The following is a 26,721-nucleotide window of genomic DNA, read 5'->3' on the forward strand; positions in this document are numbered from 1 at the left end:
ATAGGCAGTGAGGAAAAGAATGTGGTTCCCAGTTGCTGTTAAACAGGTTTCCCAATGCAGAAATAAAGCTAATTTTAAAATATTAAGGCAAAGAACTGGAAACTGAAGGGATGTCAATCAATTGGGGAATGGATGAACAAGTTCTAGTATATGATCATAATGAAATATTACTGTACCATAAGAAATGATAAGATGATAACAAAAGACCTGGACTTGCATGATATGATACAAAGCAAAGGGAGCAAAACTATAATGTTATACACAGTAACAGCAATAATGTAAGGTGATCAACTGTGAATAACTTAACTCTTATCAGCACTGCAAGGATCAAGAGACTCATGATGAAGAAAGTTATACACTGCCACAAAAGGAACTGATGAGAGTCTGGTTACAGACTGAAGCATACCATTTTTTACTTTATCTACTTAATAAATTTCTTCTTGATTAAGTGATATGTATCTTGATTGTAAAATTACATCGATGCCAGTCAAGTTATTTCTTTTTTTTAAACCCTTATATATATACTGTATATTATATATATGTATATGTATATATATATGTATATGTATATGTATATATATGTATATATATATATACTGTGTATTGGCTCCAAGGCAGAAGAGTGGTAAGGGCTAGGCAATGGAGGTCAAATAAGGAAAAGTCTCAGTTGCAGAATATTCTTTATAGAAACCAAGCTAATCTTTTATGATATCTATTTCTCCACCATAACAATCTATATTAACTCAATTTGGCAATGCTAACTACATCAGCCAATGAAAATGCTACTTTGAGAGAAGTGACTAAATGATTTCTGGGGCTCAAATAATTAACTTATCTAATATTTTAGGAGTAAGATGGTAGAGGGGAAAGAATAGAAGAGCAATGAGAGGCAGACTCCAAATCCAAGATAGGGTCACACAACATCATTCTCTATCCTGTTCCTTCTTAATTTCCACTGACAACTAATTCTTGGAATGAATTCTATCCCCTCATCATGGTAAATGGAAACAGTTCAGAGAAAATATATGGGATATGGATGGGCAGCAACAATCCCACTACTATTACAAACCATGACTGAAATCCAAGTAACTTCCTATGACTTCTTACCCCTGTAGAATGTAAATTCTTTGAGATTTGGCTTTTTTCATTTCTATCTTTATATCTCTAATACCTAATGAATACCCAGAAAAGAACAGTATTAAAAAAATCCTTTGTTTATGGACCTCTCCTCTTATTCCTTCACTTTTCCCTCCTTATAGAGAAGTCCTCTTTCCTGGAAAATCATGGGGATGGAGATATTAGCTCTGAAGGAGAGCTGTACAATCTCTCCAAAGCGAAATCTCAGTAGCTCAACTTTTCATGGGTGCTGGCCACTGCTGCTCTTTTCCCTTCATGTGAAATACAAAGACTGTGTTTATAAAGAGGCCACCAGGAAGATGATCCAGGGGATGGGGATTTCTTGCCCTGCCCTAAGAAGCCTTGGCTACAAGCCCAGCAATGCTCAGACCCAACACCAGGTGGGGACAGGAAGAACTTCCCGGGATTTTCTCTGGCTTTTGGGATTGGAAAGAAACCACAAACCACAACTGTGTTCAATTATGTTTAAAAGGGTACAGTTTTCATGTACTTTCAAAATGTTTTCTAGATGGGGGAAGGGGGAGAGGTTTATATACTTAGCATGTAGGACAGGGTGGCTATCTCAAGACACTGATCCACACACCCTCTTCTCTTCTCAGTGATGGCTTATCTGATCTGTGATGACTATTTCTAGCCTTCTCTGCACTGTGTATTTTGCCAAAATTTTTACTCATCATGCCCCCCTTTCAGGACCTCCCCATCTGAACACCCCCCTCCATTCTCCTATCTCCCATTTAAAAGGCTAAGTATCCAGAATTCACTGACTTCTAGTGACCAACTAATAGTTGAATAAGCAAAACACTTACTAGCTATATATCCCTAGGTAAGTCACTTAACCCTGTTTGCCTCAGGTTCTTCATCTGTAAAAAATGAGCTAGAAAAAGGAAATGGCAAATCACTCTAACATCTTTAAGAAGAAAACTCTAAATGGAAGAAAAAAAAGAAAGAAAATCCAAAATGGGGTCATGAAGAGTCTGAAACTAGACCTCAGGCCCCCTATGTGAAAAATGAGGGGATAGGACTAGATAATTTCTGAGGTTCTTGAGTCCTGACATTTTATGAATTTTTTATCTAATTAGAACTAAAAACCATTTCCCTGGCTCCCAACTTTAAAAATTTCCTGTCACATGAAAGGGAAATCTTTCTCCATCTTCATCCAGACCAGATACTAATCCCACTCCTTCATCTTTCAAGATTATAGCATCCTTGTCAGGTCTTTGTATCTAGATAATTTGGTATGATATAGTTGAAAGAATACTAGATTTCTGATCTCAAATCCTGATTACTTACTTCCAAGTAACCTAGGATAAGTCATCTCAATTCACTAGGGCTCAGTTTGATTATCTACTAATGATGTAAGTAAAAGTAGACTAGACTTTATCCAGAGTTTCTTCTACTTCTGAATACTATGATTTTTTTTTCTTGTCATACTCTAGGTTCCTTTAATTTTTCCACATCTACATTTAGAGGGCTATTGAGTTAAAGCTCTCCTCTGGTTTTTCTCCTTCTCTCCCTTCAAGGGGTACTGAACCCCAATCCTAGTCTCACCTGAATCACACACTAGTCACAAAGGTGGGAGGCTGAACCTTTGCACCTAGGGACTGTGAGTCTCAGGGTGATTATAGAATACAGTCTCAGTTGTTACTATAGAAAGAAAACTATGGAGAAAGGAAAGGAGAATTGGGTGCAGATTGAAAGTGAAGAGTAACAAAAAGAAAGATTCTCTACACACAGATGCACATATGCACTCCCACCCCTACACACCCCTCTCAGCTGTCTGTAGAACTTATAGTAGTGCAGAGAGCTTGGAACAGAAAGGTGGATCCAGAGGAATGCAGCCCAGGACAGCTGCATTGTACCTTAAATAGAGCTGTAGTAAGGAAGGGAGAAGAGAGCACAGAAATAAGTAGGAAACAACTCTATTAACTCTGCCCTGCATTATGGCATCCCTATTAACTCCCAGCCCTAAATCTTCCACAATGAGGGATCCCTGAGGGGCACAGGTCACAGCTCCAGATATGTCTATACCCAGGACTTGGGCTTCAATGTGGAATTGAGTCTCAGCCCAGCTGTCTAAAGAGAAACTGCCTCTGTATCCAAGGGGCCTCCCAGACCCTGAAACAGTTGCCAGAAGCTCAAGTCTGCACAATGGACCAGCTGTCCCAACCATGAGCCTCAGACACAGACAACTGGGATCCTCACAAGCCAGACAAAAGAGACATTCAGGACCACAGATACACACTTAGATTCCACATCCAGAATCCCTAAAGGACCAGTCAACTCCACTTCTCCGGCTGGCAGCTGGGGAATAAATGTCATGTTGGATGATGTCCCAATTATTCAAAACTGGTTTGATTAGCAGTGGGAAGGAGAACAACTTCTCTGGGTTGGCTTCATTCATTTCTTTCCTGAAGCTACTATAGTCTTTCCTCAATTTATAGTTTTTTTGGGGAAATTTATCTTCAATCAACCAGACAAAATTTATCAAGCACTTACTACTGATATACACTGTACATTAGTGTCTCAAGACAAGAGAGAATGGTTACCAATAAGAGGAAGACTGTGTATCCAAGTTTTCTTGAGCCTAAGACAGGACTGGCCTCTGACTTATCCAGTGAGTCTCAAAGGTCATTCCTGCCTGAGTCTTCATTTTACTCCCACTTTTAAATGTATTTAAATGAGTCAATAAATAGCTTGGGAGTGGAAAAAAACTTTTACATGCTTGAAACTTCAGAATAAGAGATTTAAAAAAAAAAAACCCCTGAAGATCATGTGGTTCATTTCAACTAACACATTTTACAGATAAGAAAACTGAGTCCAGGTGACTGACAAGGTGGAGGAGTAGTTATTTTCTACAACTTTTCAAAAAGCAGAACTTAAAAAAAAAATGTATATGCCAGGTTTTGAGGAAACACAGATATAAATTTAAAAAACAACAAAAATTTAAAACATCGATGAAATAGTATCAGAAAATCTAAATTCTCTTAGAGCATCCCTGTTCCTCTTCCCTAAATTCCTCCTCCCCATCCAACATACATATATACACACACTCTACCCCAAAAATAAGGAAAAAGCATATATATAATAGCAAACACTGGTTTTGCCCAGTCACATGAAGGAAAGGAAGAGTAACTAGAGGAGTCTGTCCAAGGGGGCAGGGAGACCAGAGACACAAGTGGGAGGCAGTCCTCTCCTCCTAAAGTTCACTCTGGGCAGAAACTGGTGCTGGATCTCCATCTGCTCAGAAGGGGAAGGGGTTAAAGAGTATGGAAACAAATTTTTTAAAAGTTCCTGGGAACACAAGAGAAAGGCTGAAAGACCAAAGGTCAAGGGAGCAAGAGTAAGTAAAAACCATACTCACAAACAGATAAAACAACAGAGGAGTTCATACAGAAGACAGAAGAAAGAATGAAAACTCAAAGGTCAAAACACTGTGAACAAGCATTATACGACAAAATCCCCTAAACAAAAAGGAAATTTTGCAGACTCCCCAGAGATTATGGAAAAATAGGTTTAAACTACAAAATGGTTCAAAAGAGAAATATAATTGTTAAAAGAAAACATGAGGAATAATAGTAAGTTCTCAACAAAAAAACTGGAGAAAAAAAGTCAGATTGTAGAACTTGGAAAACATGGCAGAGATTCAGATGCAAAGAAGATAATGAATCAGGATCTCTGAAAGAGAAAATGACACATTTAGAGCACACAAATATAGGAGTGGAAGAAAAATGGTCAAAAAGAGAAAGGGAGGAGCATCTGGGTAACTCAGTGGATTGAAAGTCAGGCCAAGAGATGGGAGGTCCTAGCTTTAAATCTGACCTCAGACACTTCCTAGCTATGTGACCCTGGGCAAGTCACTTGAGCCCCATTGCCTAGCTCTTACTGCTCTTCTGCCTTGGAACACAGTATTGATTCTAAGATGGAAGGTAAGGGATAATAAAAAAAGAAAAAGAAAAGAAAATAGAAAGGATAACAAAATTTTAAAAAGCCTATGAATTTTATATTAGCCAGATCTTTTCCCAAAACATGGACCAAACAGGCCTACCACTACATCACTTTGAGGCCATCACTGATTCTTGACACTTTGTCCCATATTTCCCAATTTTTAGAAATGCTTTTAACCTGGGGGAATCTAAAGAAAATCTTATATGTATTTAACCACTTCCCCTCTCCTGTTATCACCACCCTCTTACACTCATCATTTAGCCCATGTCTAGTCCCATCTTTGATATAGCTTTGAGACCAAAATACAACAATATTTGTACATATTATACAGCTCCACATCACAAAATAACTACAACTAGGTGAATGAATTCTAGAGTCATGAAATGTCAGAACTGGAAAAATCTGGAGTGAACTAAATAAGTACAATAACAATAATAGCATGTACCTTTAAGATACTTTTAGGTTTTTGAAGGACTCTAGTTCATAACTCTGTAATATTGGTTCTGAAAATATCATCATCTTCATTTTATGCTTGAGGAAAACAAGGCAGATAAATTCAAGTGATTTGTCCCAAGAACACAGAGATAGAATGTCAGAACCAGGGTCCAGATCTGAGTCTCCTGACTAAGGGCAGTGTTTTTTCACTGTATCATTTCAGTTACATGAGTAGCATAAATTCTGGAGCCGAGTATTACAAGGACATCAAAGAATTGGAAACTGAGTAGATGTCTTAATTAAGGAATGGCTAAACAAGTTATGAAATATGGAGGTGATGAAACACTATTATAGTATAAGAAATGATGAAGCCAATGGTTTCAGAAAAATGTGGGAAGACATGTACTGATGTAAAGTGAAGTGAGCTGAACTAGGAAAACATTATATAAAATAATGGCAATGTTGTAACAAAAATCAAATGTGAAAACTTAGCTACCTTGATATGTCCCAAAGAACTCATGATGAAAAGTGCTATCTACCTCTAGAGAAAGAATTGATAATTGATGAGTGCAGATTGAAGTAGGTTTTCTTTCGCTTTCTTTATTTTTCTTGCTTTTTTTTTCTTTTGCAACATGGCTAATATGGAAATAAGCTTTGCATGACTTCATACAAATAATGGGTATCATATTTCTTGCCTTTTCAATGAGTGGGGGAAGAATGGGAAGGAAACAAATTAAATAAAACATAGCACACAAAAAAATAAAGTTAGATAAATAAGTGGAGGGTTCAAACTAAAAACAAACAAACAAACAAACAAACAACTAGAACCAAAAAGACATGTACATAGAAGGGAGAAGAGCATAGCTGGATTTCATATTCATTGCTTCCACTGTGTACCCAAAGATAAAAAAGCAAAAGGATTCTAAAGGATACTTCCTTATAAGGAAGCTTTGGCAAATTTTTGTTAAACAAAAGCCAAGATTTGGAAAACAGGCTTCTATCATGAGAGGGCAGAGAAACAGAAATTCAAATTTTTGGCAAAATATTTCCTTACCATGGCCCACCGAAGTATGGTACTGGGGCTGGGAAGCATAAAGGACAGAGAGAGGATCATAGAATCATAGATTTAAAGTTGGAAGGAAGCTCAAAGGCCATCTGTTCAGAAATATAAAAGAAAAATAAGATAGAACCAGTGTAAAGCAGGGATCTGTTTTCATCCTGGCCTCAAGCCACAAAAAAATTGTTAGGAGCTAGAAAACAGTCTCTAGGGCACGTGGCTAAGAAAGGGAACCCCGCTACATCTAACCTTTCTTTCTTGTTCCATTCCAATCTCTTGGTATATGCAAGTCTCCATTCTTTACTTGTACCAACCCTCCCATCCCCATTTACTTTCTTTTCCATTTCAGGCTGAATATCTTGCACCACAATTTGGAAATGGAGCATACCATCCAAATCACTCTGAAGAATGTTAAACAGTGCTGCCCACACTAAGAAATATCTATCCTAAAGACCAGTTTCTTAGTTCAGGGCAGACTTTCCAAAATGAGAAAGAAGGCTGGGAAGGCATTTGTATGAGTCATTCTGGCCCAGAGTAACCAGGGAAGACAAGAGCATTGGGTTTGTTTTAATCCCATCCACCCCTCAACCCACACCCTGACTTCTAGGCTTCTTACTCCTTATACAACATCCTGTCCTGCCTATTCTGTAATACTGTGACACTGCCATCTTCTGACTTTGGGCATTTTCAGTGGCTATACCCATGCCTAGAATGCTCTGTCTCCTCTTTGTCTCCTAGCTTTCCTTCAAATACCAGCTAAAATCCCACATTCTGTAGGAAGCCTTTTTCAAAACCCCTTAATTCTAGTGCATTCCCTCTGTTGATTATTTATATTTTATTCTATATATAGCTTATTTTTATATATTTATTGGCATACTGTCTCTCATGAACTCTGGAGGACAAATGATTTCTTGCAATTGAGTATGCCTTTCTTTGTATCCCCATAGTTTTATCCCCATTATTATGTGTTGATTGATTATCTGATGACTTCTTTTTTTTTTTTTTAATTTAAACCCTTACCTTCTGTCTTGGAATCAATACTGGGTATTGGTTCCAAGGCAGAAAAGTGGTCAGGGCTAGGCAATGGGGGTTAAGTGATTTGCCCAGGGTCACACAGCTGGAAAGTGTCTGAGGCCTGATTTGAGCCGAGGCCTGATTTGAGCCTAGGCCTGGCTCTCAAACCACTGAGATACCCAGCTGCCCCCTATCTCATGACTTCTTAACAAGTCATACATTCTATTTCCTCCTCTATTCCCTACTGCCCATTGATTTGAATTCTGCTTCTCCAATGTCAATCAAGAAACATTTATTAAGTGCCTACTATGTGTCAGGTACTGTACTTAACTGTCTCTAACTGGTACAGTGAAAGGAGTGTATCCCCAAATCAAGGTATTTTATTTTTTCCTCCCAATCCCAAAGCTGTTAGAATTTATTGCCACATCCTTCCTCAATCTCTACAGTAAACAACTCTAATACTGCCCAGGCAGTATAACCAAATAGCATTATGTATAGGGTTCTCTTTAATCACTCCAAATACCATCATACTAGAAATTCTAAAATGAACGATATTATTTATTGTAAAGTTGGAGGTAGGGGAGAAGGATGAAATCTGATTGTGAATTTTGGTTCCTTCTACCCCTCAACTTAATTGATATTATCACTGATATAATCTCAGAGAAAGAAGAATTAACATCCAGTTATCCCTTTAAAAAACATAAGCCTAGGGCAGCCAGGTGGCTCAGTGGATTGAGAGCCAGGTCTAGAGATGGGAGGTCCTAGGTTCAAATCTAGCCTCAGACACTTCCTAGCTGGATGACTCTAGTAAAGTCATTTAACCCCCATTGCCTAACTCTTACCACTGTCTGCCTTGGAAACAATACACAGTATTGAGTATTGATTCTAAGACAGAAGATAAGGATTTAAAAAAAAAAAGCATAAGCCCAATCACCCCCCACCTTTACCTCTCTTTTCCCCTTTCCCTTTCTCTGAATCAAGAAACATTACTAAATAATGATTAACCATACTGCCTATATGGTCTTCCCAAACCTCCCTCCCCATCCCTGCTCCCCTAACATTAAAATAGATAATTTTGAAAAATTAAATTTAAAAGGTTTTGTACAAATAAAATTAAAGTAGGCAAGATTAGAAAGAAAGCAGTAAGTTGGAGGAAAGTTTTATAGATGGAGATCTAATATCTAAAATATAGAAAGAATTTTGTCCAATATAAAAATATGAGCCATTCCCCAACTGATAAATGGTCAAAAGATATGAAAGTTTTTGGATAAAGAAGTATGAAAAATATGCTTTATGAAAAATGCTCTAAGTCATTATTGATTAGAGAAATGCAAATCAAAATAACTCTGAGATATCTCACCTCTAAGATTGGCTACAATGTAAAAGGGCAAAATGACAAAAGTTGGAGAGGATGTGGAAAAACGGGGACACTAAAACATGGCTGATAGAGTAGTAAAATGATCCAACCTTTCTGGAAAGCAATCTGGAATCCTGCTCAAAGAGTTATAAAACTGTATAACTTTTGACCTAGCAATATCACTATTAGATTTATTTCCTAAGGTGATTAGGAAGAAAAAGGAAAAGAATGTATATGTTCTAAAATATTTATAGTAATTCACTTTGCACTGGCAAAGAATCAGAAACTGGATGCCCATCAATTGGGGAACAGCTAAATAAGTTGTGGCATAGCCATTGTACCATAAGAAATGACAAGTTAATTTTGAAAAAACATGGAAAGATCTACATGAAATAATGAAGAGTGAAACAAGCAGAACAAGAGAACATTACCCAGAGCAACAAAATATTATTTGAAGAATAGCTTTAAAATCTTACCATTCAGAATAATGAAGATCTAGCCACATAAAACCAAATGGCTGAGCCAATAGAATATGGCTAAAGAGAAGAAACTGCTGCCTCCAACCCACCCTAGAAATACCCAGACTTCAGTCTTCCTTTTGGTGCTAACATCATACCAGCATCTCCTTTGGTAGCAGGGTTATTGAGGACAAGCTCAGCACTCATGAAGAGACAGGGTCAGAAGGGGAATGTGGGGGGTGGGGTGGATATGAGCTGGGTTTCCCTAAGGCAAAGATGACTTAACTGTAAGAAAAAAATTGATTCAGCATTTTTATTCATTTAAAGAAACCAGCAACCTAAAATGAGAGAGAAATTCTTTATTCCCTAAGGAACCTAAAGTCTAAAGCACTTGAGAACGGGAAAGGGAAAGTGGCCATGGCCCCTGAAACTATTGAGAAATAGCCAGAGGATTCCCTAGGGGTATACAGGGATATTTTTTACAGATGTGTAAGTACATCTCCCAGTTCAAAGGCTAGGTAGAACACACATACAAACACTGCTTGGGACTTCTACTTTGAACAGGAAAGAAGGTACCATATGTTTCTCCTATTGCCTTGATTATCTACAATCCTCTTATCAACAGCTTCCCAGGATTGCCACATGGGAATATTAGAGCTTTGTTGTTGTTCAGTCATTTTTTCAGTTGTGTCTAAATCTTCATGACCTTATTTGGGGTTTTCATGGCAAAGATACTGACATGGTTTGCCATTTCCTTCTCCAGCTCATTTTACAGATGAGGAAACTGAGGAAAACAGGGTTAAGTGCCTTGCCTAGGGTCACACAGCTAGGGAGTGCCTATGGCCACATTTGAATTCAAGAAAATGAGTATTCTTGACTACAGGCTCCGTAATCTATCCACTGTGCCATTTAGCTGAGGAAAAAGACTAAAAGCTGCATTTTGTCCTTTTTTCCTACATTATGGCAGGACCTCATTCTGACAGCTTTCCAAGGAAAACATCATAAAATCTAATTGAAAAGGACTTCAGAGGTCATCTGGTATCATCTCACAACCAATTAAGAATTCCTTCTATACCAACCCAAAGGATCTCTCACTCAAGCTCTTCTTAAACATTTTATGAGAGAGTGTGTTCTCTCATGAGGGGGAAAAAATCCAAAAAGGTTCTGATACCCTTTGATTTCCATATCCATCCTGTGCTTCCAAAGCTGAGGTTACACACTTCTCTCTATTATTAGCACTGAATAATTTTTATAGGAAAAAAATGTTTATTTTCTCTAATCTCTTCCATGACTCTTATGTGACAAAGTATTTTATTTCATCTGAAGCTACTCTTCATCTTCATAATAATCCTTTCAAAGATGTCCTCCTCACACTGAATTTTAATGCCCAGAGTTTTCCAACTGCTGGCATTTTGAATTAACATCAGCTTGTAGCAAATTTTCATCCCATGACACTTTACCTATCAAAGTTTCTTACTTTCTAGAAGCTTACCGTGAATGCTGATTTCCCCCCATCCCCCATTCTTTACATTTATATTCAGACACTGACCCAAGCTTTCTCCTCAGCTTCTGGTCTGAGCTACCAAGAGATATTGCATGCTGGGGCTATTGAGAGTAAAGTAGTCTTTAGTTAAAAAAAAAAAAGTTGTAAGCTTTACCAGCCTTCACTATAGATTAGATTAAAAAACACTGCTCTAATTTGTCTCCATTGATAGCCTGCCCTAAATGTGTTGCCTACATTCCCTTCCTCCAGAGTTCCACATACAAAATAGTTCTGGGTCAAATGTCCACACTAAAATCCAAGGCCCACATTCTTTCCTACTCACCCTCCAGGTTCTTTGGTGGAATATCAGCCACCACAGTCTGGGACTTGAATTCCAACCTTTTCTGCTGAGGAGAAGCTGGAGCATGTTCTGAATTTTCCACAGGTTGAATGGGTGGGGGTGAGGCATCAGCTGCCTTGGTGACCTGGATCTCAACCCGCTTTGCAGGTGCCTCAGCTAGAGGTACAGCAAACATATCCGGTCTTCGCTGGGGTAGCTCAGGGATCTTTGACACTGGAGCATCCATCCTCCGAAGGGATGGTTCCTGGGGTTTGACTACTGTAATCTCGGTTCTTCTGGGAGATGGCTCTGGGGTCTTATGCCCCAGAACCTCAGCTCTTTTAAGGCTGAACCGAGATGGCCCTGGGCTGCTAGAGTTCTCTACCTGCTTAGAGGAGATATCGATGGAGATTTCCGTCCTCCTTGACACAGGCTCACTTTTGGGTCCAGAAAGCTCAATTCTCCTTAGGGAAGGCTTGGGGGACTTCTGGACCAGGGAGTCCACATGACGGGCAGATGACTCAGAGTTCTTCACACCAAGGTCCTGGAATTTTTGTGTGGAGCTGGCAACAGTGGTGCGGAGAAGTGGTGTCTGGATGCGCCGTGGTGGTGTAGAGGTGGGTGTCTCAACCTCCTCGACCTCAAAGGATCTCTTCAAGGCTGAAAAGAGATAATAATGTAGGTATGTTGCTGGTACTTGAACTTCCACTCTAACTGGAAAAAATTAGCAAAGAGCACTCAAAATCCTCAAATTTTCTCAGACTATGATATCCCCCTTTCCTTCCCTATCATGTACTACCACTCCAAAAAAGAGAGAGAAAACTGACAGAATCATAGATCATATAATCATTTCAAGCTTACAAAATGCTTTACATATTTTAGTTCATTTGTTTCTTTAAAAACCATGAGGTATTGCAGCTTTTGTTATCCCTATTTTTATAGATAAGGACATTGAGGTTCAAAGAAGCATTCCCAGGATAATGACAACTGGTAAGTGCCTTGGTCCTACACTGGATCACTTCCTGTGATTGCTGATACATAAATTGCCTTATTCAACATCTGACTAAAGCCTGAAGTTTTTACAGGCTTTTGTTTGGTGGGTTTATGCAGCAATTCCATACAGTGACCCAGTCATCTCCCTTGGGAAACCCTCTGAGTGGTTACTCACTTCTAAGAAGGGAGTGGGGGATGGGAGATAGGTCTGTGAAGGCTCAGCCCTCCAAACACATGCACTTGTCAGAGTTTCTGTAACCACTCACAGAAAAAGAGAACCAGCTGCTTCCATTTAAAAGGACAAAAAAAAAAATCCACGTGGCAGCTACCCTGATGCTACTTCCCCCACAAAAGAGAGTCTCATTGCCAGCTTTGTAGTTTTCTTGGGACTCCAGGACACTGATCTAGGAGTAGGGAGAGGATTCTCTCCTCTCCACACCCTATCAACTTACTGACGTCCTGTACAGAACAAAATAATGAACTACCATTGCCTTAGACTTTGTCCCCAGTTTAGTCCCCATAGCAGACTTTTCTAATTTATTGCAGGTCATTTCAGGATGTTGTAGACAATTAGTTGCAGATGACAGGGATGGAAATGGTGTCCCAAGTAGAAATAATTAAAAAAGGAGGCATAGGGGGAGATCAAAGGTCTATCCAGCATCATAAAATGGTAGAATGGGAGGGCAATAGAGAAAATTCTCTACTCTTCCATCCTTTTGGTCAATTCTTAAAGCTCTCAATTAACATAAAGCATACTCCTCCCACTTCCTGTTACTCCTCAACACTAGTTTGGCTATAACAGAAGTATAAAGGGGATGCTCCAGGAAATTGTGCAACATCTGGCCTTCTGGTACATCTCTATGCCCCAAGTCTCCCCTTGTGCCAGTCCATTTTCCACTCAGCTGCCAAGTGATCTTCCTAGGGTTTGGCTCTGAACATGTTACTCCACTCCATCTCCAGTGGCTCCCTATTATCTCCAGGATTAAGTACTATTTGGCCTTTTCCTATCTTTCCAATTTTTCCACAGATTATTATCCTCCACTTACTCTATGATCCAGTAATTCTGGACTCCATGCTCTTCCTTGAACATATAATTCATCTCTCAGTTCCATGCATTCTTACTACCTGTCCTACATATCTGAAATTCTCTCCTTCCTTACTTCTTCTACCCCACTAGCTTCACTGTCTTCATTCAAGTCTCAGCTCAAATCCTACTTTCTGCAAGGTGCCTTTCCTGATTCCCCTCAATATTAGTGACTTCCCTATATGATTGACTATAATTTGCTTGCATGTATCTAGTATGCAAGTAGTTGTTTACATGTTGCCTCCTCCATTCAAGTATAAACTCTTTGAAGGCTAGGACTATTTTTGCCTTTATTTTTTATCCCCAGTGCCTAGCACGGTGCCTAGCACCTAGTAATAAATACTTGTTGACAGATTAGACTGGAAGTCCTCTGAAGTCCCTCTAACTCCAAGATTCTTTCATTCTCCTATGTAAACAGTAAATGAATTCTAAAGTTTCTTCACATAGACATAAAATGTTAGAGACAGAAGAGACAAAGATTGTCTAACCAAATCCTTCATTTTGATGAAGGCATTGATGAAAATATTTTCATGAATATGAGGAAAGTGAAGGAAAGGAATCTGAAAATTTCCTATTTCTAAATTTTCTTTTTAAAAAATTAAAATAATTTAAATTTTTTGTTTATTCTGAACATAAGCATTCCCATATACTAAGAAGAGAAAAAGATGGTTTGCATTTCTTTCAAAATTACATAATAGATTTAACAATTTGTTTCAAAGCTGTTCTACTTATCCATATTCCCTCTGGACCTCATTCTGTTCTTTTATGTATATTTTAAAATGTTTCATTGACACTCTTCCTCACATCACTGCTGCTTGTCCTCTTTCCCTTCCTAATTTGTCCTCTTTAAATTAAAAAAAGAAAAGAAAAAATCTCTAAGAATATCTTTAAGAAAATATCTGTAAATTGGCCACCTCCAAAAACTATACATCTCAGTATTTTGAGTCCATCACCTCTTTGTCAAACCAATTGCTTCATCATTGATCCCTTTAGTATCTGATTAATCATTACACTAAATTGAGTTCATAAGTCTTTCAAATTTGTTTTTCTTTACAATATTGTAGTTATCATAAATTGTTATAATGGTTCTATATGCTCAATTCACTCTGTATTAGTTCATACAATCCTTCCAAAGCTTCTCTGAATATGTCCCTTTCATAATTTCTAATGACATTTTTGTCTAATGATTATTCCATCAAATTGACAGGCCACAATTTGTTCTGCCATTCCTCTACTGAGCATCTACTTTGTTTCCAGTTCTTTGCTACAACAAAAAGGAATACTACAAAATATTTTTGTAAACATATGACCTTTCCCTCTTTTTGGGTGTATACCTACTAATAATTTCATATTACATTTTAATAACTTGAGGCATTAGAAGACAAGCTTCTTGAGAGCAGAACCTATCTTGCTTTCCTGTTTGTATCCACAGTACTTTCTCTCCCTTTCCATCCTCTCTTCTTCCCTACCTCCCTGCTTCTTTCCTTCTCTTCCCTCCACAGTTCCAAATGACTTTCCAGAATGATTATACCAATTAATAGTTCCAACAACAGTGAACAATCCTGCTTGTTTTCTTGAAGCCCCTCAAACAATTGCTATTTTCTTTTTTGCCATCTTTGCCAATCTGATGGGCATGGAATTTCACAGGTGTTTTAATTTGCATTTATTTTATTATTAGCAACCTGAATAGTCTTTTTTCAGTTGGACATTGATAGCTTAGATTCTTTCTTTTGAGAAGAAATATTTTTAGCTTTTATTTATTAAACAATACCTCTTATCATTAAATATTTAAACAGATCTATATATAGCTTCCATAGGAGAACTTTGCCAGAGAAATTTATTACAAAATTTTTTTATTGTTTCCTTTCTAATTTTAACATCATTGATTTTGTTATTTAGAAGCTTTCAGACTTCTTTTTAGAACCCTGAAACTACCCAAAAAGTAGTTCTATGTCTCCCATGTCTTCTGTGAGCCTTTCTACCCTTTTTGTCATAAACTATTCCTCTTATTCAATGTTGAAATTTCTTCCTTTGGATGGTATAACATTAGGAAAAGCATTCACATAATTGACCATATAAACAAGCAAACAAACAAAAATCACATGATTATCTCAACAGACACAGAAAAAGCCTTTGACAAAATACAACACTCATTCCTACTGAAAACACTAGAAAGTATAGGAATAAAAGGGCCTTTCCTAAAAATAATAAACAGTAGATAGTTAAAACCATCAGCAAGTATCATCTGCAATGGGGATAAATTAGAAGCATTCCCAATGAGATCAGGAGTGAAACAAGGATGCCATTATCACCTCTATTATTTAATATTGTACTAAAAACACTAGCAGTAGCAATTAGAGAAGAAAAAGAAATTAAAGGTATTAAAATAGGCAATGAGGAGATCAAGCTATCAATCTTTGCAGATGACATAATAGTTGTGAATTTTAAAACTATTCCACCCTAAACAGACCATTCTTTAGAAGATGTGATTTAGCTAATTCCTGATCAGTAACAATGGAGATACTTTGGAATAACAGAATCAGGTCTTGGAAACTCTGCATTCTCCACCCTGTTCAGTTTAACAAGATTTGGAAGGTCTGCATCAAACTCAAGATTTGATTATGAGAGGAGATGGCCTTCAACAGATATGTGCAAAAAAAAGGACAGACCTCTGAGCTGTCCTAAATCAAGCTAAGTCCTCATTGGTACAGATGAGACGCAGAAAAGTGAAGCAAAAACATCTATATAAGACACGTCACTTCCTGCCTCTTTCTCTTTCCCTGGAGAGGCAACTCTGACTGGCAGCATGCTAGGTGTTCCGACATCTTGGGAGTGGTGGCAGTTATTGTCTGGGTTTTGGTGGTGAGTTTTGTCCTTGACCTGATTCAGGTTCAGGCATCTCAGCTGAGCCCCTTTTTGGAGTTCAGGTTGATTCCTTCTTCCTTCACACTCCAAACCCTTACTTTCTAGATCTTCTAATCTTCCTGCCTGGTACCAGCCAGGCAGGGGGAAGGAGGAAGGAGAAGGGGAGAATCCATCACCCTTTCCTTCCCCCTTCTTCTCAATCTTCTCTACTATATCAATTAAATCATCATAAAACTTGGCAGCTGACTTGGGTATTTTATTATTTGGGTTTTTCATGACAATTTTTTATAATAAAATCCTTGGCGACCTAAATTAATTATACATTCAGTCTCAGCCATAATTTCACCCTTTATGTAGTCTACTTAAAGAATCCTAGAGAGATTTCCGGGTAAATATGGCTACAATCTAGACACAAATCGCTTCCTCTCCCCAGCACCGAATGAAATAGACTACCTCAAAAGAGCATAAAAATCATCTTTGGAAGAACGGAGGGACTCTCCAGTACCCCACGGAAACAAAGGTACGTGGGGTTTGAACATTGCCACCCTATAAGAAGGAGGAAAAGATTGCACAAAAACGTGAACTGAGCTGCCTTTCCCCCTCCTCCCCCATGGAACCAGAGTATGGGCTCAGAGTGCTCACCGGGACAGTGAGTGAATGAGAAATGTCTCTGTCTGGTGGGGCACACCAGGGTCCTTGGGATCTAAAGACTGCTAGGGAACGACTTCTCAAGGCGGATTCACAGGAGAAACCTGCGCACTGGAGAGTGCACAGACCACGGGGCCCCTGCAAACTGCTAACAGTGTGGAGTCTCAAGAAACTGTAGAAACTGCCTAAAGCCGAAGCGCCACTCCTCCCTGTAGTGGGGGGGGGGGGGCAACGCCAGGCTCCCTGAAAACTGACAGGGACTACCAGAGATCCACCCTTCAGAGCAGTTTTACAGGAGATTCCTGCGCATGGGTGAGAACAGACCACAGAGCACGGGGGAAGGTGGGCTAACAAACCGCATAGCCTGGGAAAAACTAGTCTGAGGCAACTTAAATCAACAGAAAATCCGCCCATATCACCCAGAGGACCAAAAAGGAAAGGGGGGGGAAACAACCAAAGGGATGGCTCACACTGCCCAAAAATCAATCCTCCAAGAAGAAAGGGGAAAAAGTGACTATTGAAAACTTTTATGGAGGGAATACCAAAGGAAAAGAAGAGACAGAGGATGAAATTCAAACAAAATCAAAACATGCCCCCCCAAAATGGAAATTATCCACAAGCTCTGGAAGAACTCAAATTGAACCTTATCCAAAAGATGGAAACCTTCTGGCAAGAAAAATGGGGAAAAATTCAGAAAGAGGTCAGCAGTCTGACAGACAAGACCTCACAATTGGAGAAAGAGCTGAAAGCCTCTAACAGAAAGGCATACCAAGCTGAAAAAGCAAAACCAGTCCCTAAAGACCAGGATTAAGTAATTGGAAGATAGTGATCTTGCAAAACAGCAAGAATTAATAAAGCAAAGTAAAAAAATTAATGAAGTAGAAGAAAACATAAAATATCTCAATGACAAGGTGACAGAACAGGAAAACAGAGGAAGGAAAGACAACTTGAGAATCATTGGTCTGCCCAAAAAACCAGAGATAAACAAAAACTTCGATGCCATACTACAGGAAATTATAGAAGAGAATTGCCCCAATGTTCTCGAACAAGGGGACAAAATAGAAATAGAAAGGGTTCATAGAATATGCTCTATACTAAATCCCCAATAGACAACCCCCAGGAACGTAATCGTCAAATTCAAGAGCTTCCAAACTGAGGAGAAAATCTTACAAAAAGCCAAGATGAGGAGCATCAGATATAGAGGAGCCCCCATAAGGATCACACATTACTTAACAGCAAACATGCTAAGAGACCGCAAAGCATGGAACACGATATTTAGAAAGGCAAGAGAGCTGGGTCTCCAACCAAGAATCAACTACCCATCAAAACTGACTATATACTTCCATGAGAAAGTATGGGCATTCAACAAAATAGAAGATTTCCAAGTATTTGTTAAGAAAAGACTAGAACTTAGTGGAAAATTTGACATCCAAACACACAGAACAAGAGAAACATGAAAAGGTAAATATGAAAGAAAGGGAAAAGGAGAAAAATGTTATCTTTTTCTTTTATTCAAACTCTTCTATAAGGACTACATTTATATCAAATAACATATATTAATATGTGGGGAAATGTAATGTGGAACTCTCAAAAATTGTATGCATCATAAGAGTAGTTAGAAGAATCATGCATAGGGAAATATTGGGGCATCAAGACGATTTGGTGAAAGGGGGGAAAGAAAGAAAAAGAGGGGGGCAAATCGTTGATGATACTAAGATTTACTTCAAGAAATAGAGGGGGGGGGAAACTAAATAGAATAATCTTTCCCACACAAAGATACACATGGGAAGGGGAGGGGAAGAATTCTCATATGAGAAGGAGAGGAAGAGAGTGCGAAGTGGTATTACTTAAACCTTACTTTCAGTGAAATCAACTCTGAGAGGGAAGAACATCTAGATCCATTGGGATCTTGAATTCTATCTTATCCAACAGGGTAAGAGAGAAGGGGAAATTAAGGAGGGGGAGAAGGGAGGGAGTATAAAAAGCGAGGGAAGGAGAGGGGGAGGGGAAGGGGAAAAAAGGAAGGAGCTAGAAAGGGAAGCATATCAAGGGAGGGGATTAGGGGATATGATCTATATTAAACCACTGGTTCAAAGGGTTATAGTTAAAAAAGAAAGGTTAGAATTAGGGGAGGATATCAAAATGCCAAGGAATCCACAAGTGACAATCGTAACTTTGAACATGAATGGAATGAACTCACCCATAAAACATAGACAAATAGCAGATTGCATTAGAACCCAAAACCCTACCATATGTTGTCTTCAAGAAACACATGAGGCGGGTTGATACTCACAACATTAGAATTAAAGGATTGAGTAAGACCTTTTGGGCCTCAACTGATAGAAAGAAGGCAGGAATTTCAATCATGATATCTGACAAAGCCAAAGCAAAAATAGACCAGATTAAAAGGAATAGGGAAAGTAAATATATTCTGTTAAAAGGGAGTACAGACAATGAGGAAATATCACTAATCAACACGTATGCACCAAATGGTATAGCACCCAAATTTCTAATGAAGAAACTAGGAGAATTGAATGAGGAAATAGACAATAAAACCATATTAGTGGGAGATTTGAACCAACCACTATCAAATTTAGATGAATCAAATAAAAAACTAAATAAGAAAAAGGTAAAGATGTGAATGAAATCTTAGAAAAATTAGAGTTAATAGGCATATGGAGAAAAAGAAATAGGAGAAAAAAGGAATACACCTTCTTCTCAGCACCACATGGCACATTCACAAAAATAGATCATACACTAGGTCACAGAAACATGGCATACAAATGCAGAAAAGCAGAAATAATAAATACAACCTTTTCAGATCATAAAGCAATAAAAATAGTGATCAGTAAGGGTACATGGAGAGACAAATCAAAAATTAATTGGAAAATAAATAATATGATACTCCAAAATCGGTTAAGTAGAAAAGAAATCATAGAAACAATTAATAATTTCATTGAGGAAAATGACAAAGGTGAGACATCCTTTCAAACCTTATGGGAAGCAGCCAAAGCAGTACTCAGAGGAAAATTCATATCCTTGAGAGCATATATTAACAAATTAGGGAGGGCAGAGATCAATGAATTGGAAATGCAAATAAAAAAACTTGAAAGCAAACAAATTAAAACCCCCCAGAAGATAACCAAACTAGAGATCCTAAAAATTAAGGGAGAAATTATTAAAATCGAAAGTGATAGAACTATTAAACTAATAAACAAGACTAGAAGCAGGCACTTTGAAAAAACAGACAAAATAGACAAAATACTGGTCAATCTAATTAAAAAAAGTAAAGAAGAAAGGCAAATTAACAGCATCAAAGATGAAAAGGGGGGCATCACCTCCAATGAAGAGGAAATTAAGGTAATCATTAAAAACTACTTTGCCCAACTATATGGCAATAAATATACCAACCTAGGTGATATGGATGAATATTTACAAAAATATAAATTGCCTAGACTAACAGAAGAAGAAATAGATTTCTTAAATGATCCCATATCAGAAAAAGAAATCCAGCAGGCCATCAAAGAAAAAAATCTCCAGGGCCTGATGGATTCACCAGTGAATTCTATCAAACATTCACAGAACAGCTAATCCCAATACTATACAAACTATTTGACATAATAAGCAAAGAGGGAGTTCTACCAAATTCCTTTTATGACACAAACATGGTACTGATTCATAAGTCAGGCAGGTCAAAATTGGAGAAAGAAAATTATATACCCATCTCCCTAATGAATATAGATACAAAAATCTTAAATAGGATACTAGCAAAAAGACTCCAGCAAGTGATCAGGAGGGTCATTCACTATGATCAAGTAGGATTTATACCAGGAATGCAGGGTTGGTTCAATATTAGGAAAACCATCCACATAATTGACCATATCAACAAACAAACAGACAAAAATCACATGATTATCTCAATAGATGGAGAAAAAGCCTTTGATAAAATACAACACTCATTCCTATTAAAAACACTAGAAAGTATAGGAATAGAAGGGTCGTTCCTAAAAATAATAAACAGTATATATCTAAAACCATCAATTAACATCATCTGCAATGGAAATAAACTAGATGCATTCTCAATAAGATCAGGAGTGAAACAAGGATGCCCATTATCACCTCTATTATTTAACATTGTACTAGAAACACTAGTAGTAGCAGTTAGAGAAGAAAAAGAAATTGAAGGCATTAAAATAGGCAAGGAGGAGACCAAGTTATCACTCTTTGCGGATGATATGATGGTCTCCTTAAAGAATCCTAGAGAATCAACCAAAAAGCTAGTCGAAATAGTCAACAACTTTAGCAAAGTTGTAGGATACAAAATAAACCTGCATAAGTCATCAGTATTTCTATATATTTCCAACACAGCTCAGCGGCAAGAATTAGAAAGAGAAATCCCATTCAAAATCACCCAGACAAAATAAAATACTTGGGAATCTATCTTCTGAGACAAACACAGGAACTATATGAACACAACTACAAAACACTCTCCACAGAACTAAAACTAGACCTGAGCAATTGGAGAAACATTAACTGCTCATGGGTAAGATGAGCCAATATAATAAAAATGACCATCCTACCCAAGCTTATTTATCTATTTAGTGCTATATCCAGTGAACTTCCAAAAATTTTTTTTTACTGATTTAGAAAAAACCGTAACAAAGTTCATTTGGAAGAACAAAGGATCAAGGATATCCAGGGAAATAATGAAAAAAAAATACAAAGGAAGGTGGCCTTGCAGTCCCAGATCTCAAACTCTATTATAAAGCAGTGGTCATCAAAACAATTTGGTACTGGCTAAGAGACAGAAAGGAGGATCAGTGGAATACTTGGGGTAAGTGACCCCAGCAAGACAGTATATGACAAACCCAAAGACCCCAGTTTGGGGGACAAAAATCCACTATTTAATAAAAACTGCTGGGAAAACTAGAAGAAAGTGTGGAAGAGATTAGGTTTGAATCAACACCTCACACCCTACACCAGGATAAACTCAGAATGGGTGAACGACTTGAACATAAAGAAGGAAACTATAAATAAATTAGGTGAACACAGAATAGTATACACGTCAGACCTGTTGGAAGGGAAAGACTTTAAAACCAAGCAAGAAATAGAGTCACAAAATGTAAAATAAACAATTTTGATTACATCAAATTAAAAAGGTTTTGTACAAACAAAACCAATGTAACCAAATTGAGAAGGGAAGCAAAAATTGGGAAGCAATTTTCATAATAAAATCCTCTGACAAAGGTCTAATTACTCAAATTTATAAAGAGCTAAATCAATTGTACAAAAAATCAAGCCATTCTCCAATTGATAAATGGGTAAGGGGCATGAACAGGCAGTTTTCAGCCAAAGAAATCAAAACTATTAATAAGCACATAAAAAGTGCTCTAAATCTCTTATAATCAGAGAAATGAAAATCAAAACAACTCTGAGGTATCACCTCATACCTAGCAGACTGGCTAACATGACAGCAAAGGAAAGCAATGAATGCTGAAGGGGATGTGGCAAAGTTGGGACATTAATTCATTGCTGGTGGAATTGTGAATTGATCCAACCATTCTGGAGGGCAATTTGGAACTATGCCCAAAGGGCGATAAAAGACTGTCTGCCCTATGATCCAGCCATACACTGCTGGACTTGTACCCCAAAGAGATAATAAGCAAAAAGACATGTACAAGAATATTCATAGCTGCACTCTTTGTGGTGGCAAAAAATTAGAAAATGAGAAGATGCCCTTCAATTGGGGAATGGCTGAATAAATTGTGGTATATGTTGGTGATGGAATACTATTATGCTAAAAGGGATAATAAAGTGGAGGAATTCCATGGAGACTGGAACAACCTCCAGGAAGTGATGCAGAGAGAAAGGAGCAGAACCAGGAAAACATTGTACACAGAGACTGATTCACTGTGGTACAATAGAACATAATGGATTTCTCCATTAGAGTCAATACAATGTCCCTGAACATTCTGCAGAGATCTAGGAGAAAAAAAACACTATCCACAAGTAAAGGACAAATTATGGGAGTAAAAACACTGAAGAAAAGCAACTGTTTGACTACAGTGATTGAGGGGACATGAATGAGGAGAGATTCTAAATGAACACCCTAATACAAATACCAACAACACAGAAATGGGTTTGAATCAAGGACACATGTGATACCCAGTGGAATCATGCCTTGGCTAGAGGAGAGGTGGTGGGAGGTGGGGAGGAAAAGAAAATGATCTTTGTTTTCAAGGAATATTGTTTGAAAATGACCAAATAAAATAATGTTTAATTTGGAAAATTAATAAATAAATGAATAAATAAATAAATAATAAAAGAATCCTAGAGAATCCACCAAAAAGCTAGTGGAAATAATCAACAACTTTAGCAAAGTTATAGGTTACAAAATAAACCCACATAAGTTATCAGCATTTCTATATATTTCCAACACATCTCAGCTGCAAAAGTTAGAAAGTGAAATTCCATTTAAAATCGCCCTAGACAATATAAAATACTTTTTTATCTGCCAAGACAAACACAGGAACTATTTGAACACAATTACAAAACACTATCCACACAATTAAAACTAGATCTAAATAATTGGAAAAACATTAATTGCTCATGGGTGGGATGAGCTAACATAATAAAAATGACAATCCTACCCAAACTAATTTACTTATTTATTGTCATACCCATTAAACTACCAAGAAACTTTTTTTTTACTGAATTAGAAAAACTATACTATAAAGCAGTGGTCATCAAAACAATATAATTGCTAAGGGACAGAAGGGAAGATCACTTGAATAGATTCTGGTTAAGTGACCTCAGCAAGAATGTTTATGATAAACTCAAAGATCCCAGCTTTTGGGACAAAAACCCACTATTTGACAAAAACTGCTAGGAAAATTGGAAAACAGTACAGAAGATATTAGGTTTAGATCAACATCTAACATCCTACACCAAGATAAATTCAGAATGGGTGAATGATTTGAACATAAAGAAGGAAACTATAAGTAAATTAGGTGAACATAGAATTGCATACTTGTCAGATCAATGGGAAAGGAAAGAATTTAAGACCAAGCAAGATTTAGAAAAAATTACAAAATATAAAATAAATAATTTCGATTACATTAAATTAGAAAGGTTTTGTACAAACAAAACCAATGCAACTAAAATTTTAGAAGGGAAGCAACAAATTAGGGAAAAAATCTTCGTAACAAAGAAACTCTGACAAAGGTCAAACTCAAATCTATAAAGAGCTAAATCAATTGTACAAAAAAATCAAGCCATTCCCCAAATGATAAATGGGCAAGGAACATGAATAGGCAATTTTCAGATAAAGAAATCAAAACTATCAATAAGCACATGAAAAAATGTTCTAAATCTCTTATAATCAGAGAAATGAAAATCAAAACAACTCTGAGGTATCACCTCACACCTAGCAGATTGGCTAACATGACAGCAAAGGAAAGTAATGAATGCTGAAGGGGATGTGGCAAAGTTGGGACATTAATGCATTGCTAGTGGAGTTGTGAACTGATCCAACCATTCTGGAGGGCAATTTGAAACTATGCCCAAAGGGCACCAAAAGACTGTCTGCCCTTTGATCCAGCCAGAGCACAGCTGGGTTTGTACCCCAAAGAGATAAGGGAAAAGACATGTACAAGAATATTCATAGCTGCGCTCTTTGTGGTGGCAAAAAAATTGGAAAATGAGGGAATGCCCTTCAATTGGGGAATGGCTGAACAAATTGTGGTATATGTTGGTGATAGAATACTATTGTGCTCAAAGGAATAATAAAATGGAGGAATTCCATGGGAACTAGAATGAGCTCCAGGAACTGATGCAGAGTGAAAGGAGCAGAACCAGGAGAACATTGTACACAGAGACTGATACCCTGTAGTACAATTGAATGTAATGGATTTCTCCATTAGTGGCAGTTCAGTGATCCTGAACAACTTGGAGAAATCTATGAGAAAGAACACTATCCACATTCAGAGAAAAAACTGTGGGAGTAGAAACACTGAAGAAGAACAACTGCTTGATTACATGGGTTGAGTGGGATATGATTGGGAATATAGGCTCTAAATGAACATCCTAGTGCAAACATCAACAACATAGAAATGGGTTCTGATCAAGGACACATGTAATATCCAGTGTAATTGTGAGTTGGCTACAGGAAGGGTGGGGGGAGGGGAAGGAGGGAAAGAATATGATTCTCATAACCAAGGAATAATGTTCTAAATTGACTAAATAAAATTAAAATAAAAAAAAATCTTACCTTTTGTCTTGGAATCGATACTAAATATTGCTTCCAAGGCACAAAAGTGGTAAGGGCCAGGCAAATGTGGTAAAGTAATTTGTCCTGGGTCACATACCTAGGAAGTGCCCAAGGCCAGATTTGAACCCATTTCTAAGTCTGGTTCTCAATCTACTGAGCCACCTAGCTGCTCCTAGTGATGCTACCATGTTCAGTTGCTTCTGCAACTGAACCAATATTCTGTTTTAGCTTGATGCTCTTTTCTCTAGCTCCTAGGTAATCTGTCTTATTTAAAATTTAACTCATAAAACATAGGCCTAACTTTGTCGTTCCTCCTGCTCAAAAGTTACTAGTTGACTATTATCCTGTTGTCTGTAGGCTAAAATGTAAACTCTACTGTTAAACATTTAAAGCCCTTCTGGGTCTGGCTCTAGCCTAGCATTCCAGGTTTATTTTTCATTATCTCCCTTCACACACTCAGTGTCTCCCCCCAAAAAAAACCAACTTGCTGGCTGTTACCTGTCCAGGATATTCCATTTCTACACAATGTTCTTTGGCACATGTGATTTTTCATGCCTAAAATTCTCTCCCCATTTCTCTTTCTCTCTTCAAATCAATCTCTAGCTTCTGCATCAAGACTCAGCATTATCAAAATCTCCAACTCAAGACTTTCCCTAAATCCTCTGAGTTGTTACCCTGAATTACTTTGTATTTTCCCATATGTATTTCATATTATCTCATCTGTGTATAGCTTGTGCCCCACCAAATAAAATATAAGCTTCCTGAGGGTCAAGTACTGTTTTCATGTTTTTCTGATATCTATTCCAAGAGCTTTGCAGAGTGCCTAGCAGGCAATAAAAGACTGATAAATTCTAACTTAAGGACTCAAAATTCTTCTTCCTTAGGAACCTTTCTCAATTAGCAAAAGTTATTAGTTATTAGGGTGTTATTAGTCACTCAGTTAACCTAATGATTGTCAGGAAAGAACAGTCATACAGACATATGAATTAAATGTGAATAAGGTCTATTATCAATCACTGTTTTAGAATAAGTATGAAAATTCTTGATCAAATTAGATGACTTTGCAATCCATTATGTGAAATTGCATTACTATCATTTAGTTCCCTAAAACTACCCCAAAAGTAGTTCTTTGACCTCCTTATAGTCTGTGATTCTTTCTCTGGATTGGTTTGGATTTGTGTTTGGACTGGTTAGGAAGCTTGGTCACAATCTGTGGGTCTTCTATAACAGAACCAATCAAGTAGGAACCAAGTGATTTCAGCATCAAGAGATCAGCAGCTTAGGGTGGAATCTGTCCAACCAAGCCAATGGAAAGGCATTGAACAGGGAGGGAAGTGCCTCAGTCTCAATCTTTCTCAGTCTTCACCTTCCTCCTTTTGCTTTGCCTGGAGTCAGTGAAATTTGGAGAACCAGAAGATTTAACTTTTATCAACGGCCTCCTGGGCATTCCAAGAATAGCAAAAGCTTACTTACAACAGCATCTGCAGCCAGACCAAAGAATAGGCAGGACTCACTGAGGAAAGGTAGATTCAAGGTTATACAAAATGCTCAGGAGAAAGGCTATATATCTATGAGAAACATGTTGAGAACTTAATCAAAGGGATTTCTAGGAACTGTGAGTCAAAACAGTGGAGGG

General features: G+C 37.7%; 1 protein-coding gene across 4 annotated transcripts in view; it reads right to left on the reverse strand.

Moving 5' to 3' along the window:
* The window catches only part of SEPTIN9 (septin 9), a 400,470-nt gene that overhangs the window by 155,143 nt on the left and 218,606 nt on the right, over positions 1 to 26,721 (reverse strand). For all 4 annotated transcript variants that reach the window (XM_007482962.2, XM_056814233.1, XM_007482961.3 and 1 more), the window contains one exon: positions 11,230 to 11,886. In XM_007482962.2, coding sequence (XP_007483024.1) covers positions 11,230 to 11,886 — 657 coding nt within the window. The remainder of the gene's footprint in view (positions 1 to 11,229; positions 11,887 to 26,721) is intronic.

This window comes from Monodelphis domestica, chromosome 2, assembly GCF_027887165.1.
Source record: "Monodelphis domestica isolate mMonDom1 chromosome 2, mMonDom1.pri, whole genome shotgun sequence".
In the NCBI taxonomy this organism is placed as follows: Eukaryota; Metazoa; Chordata; class Mammalia; order Didelphimorphia; family Didelphidae; genus Monodelphis; species Monodelphis domestica.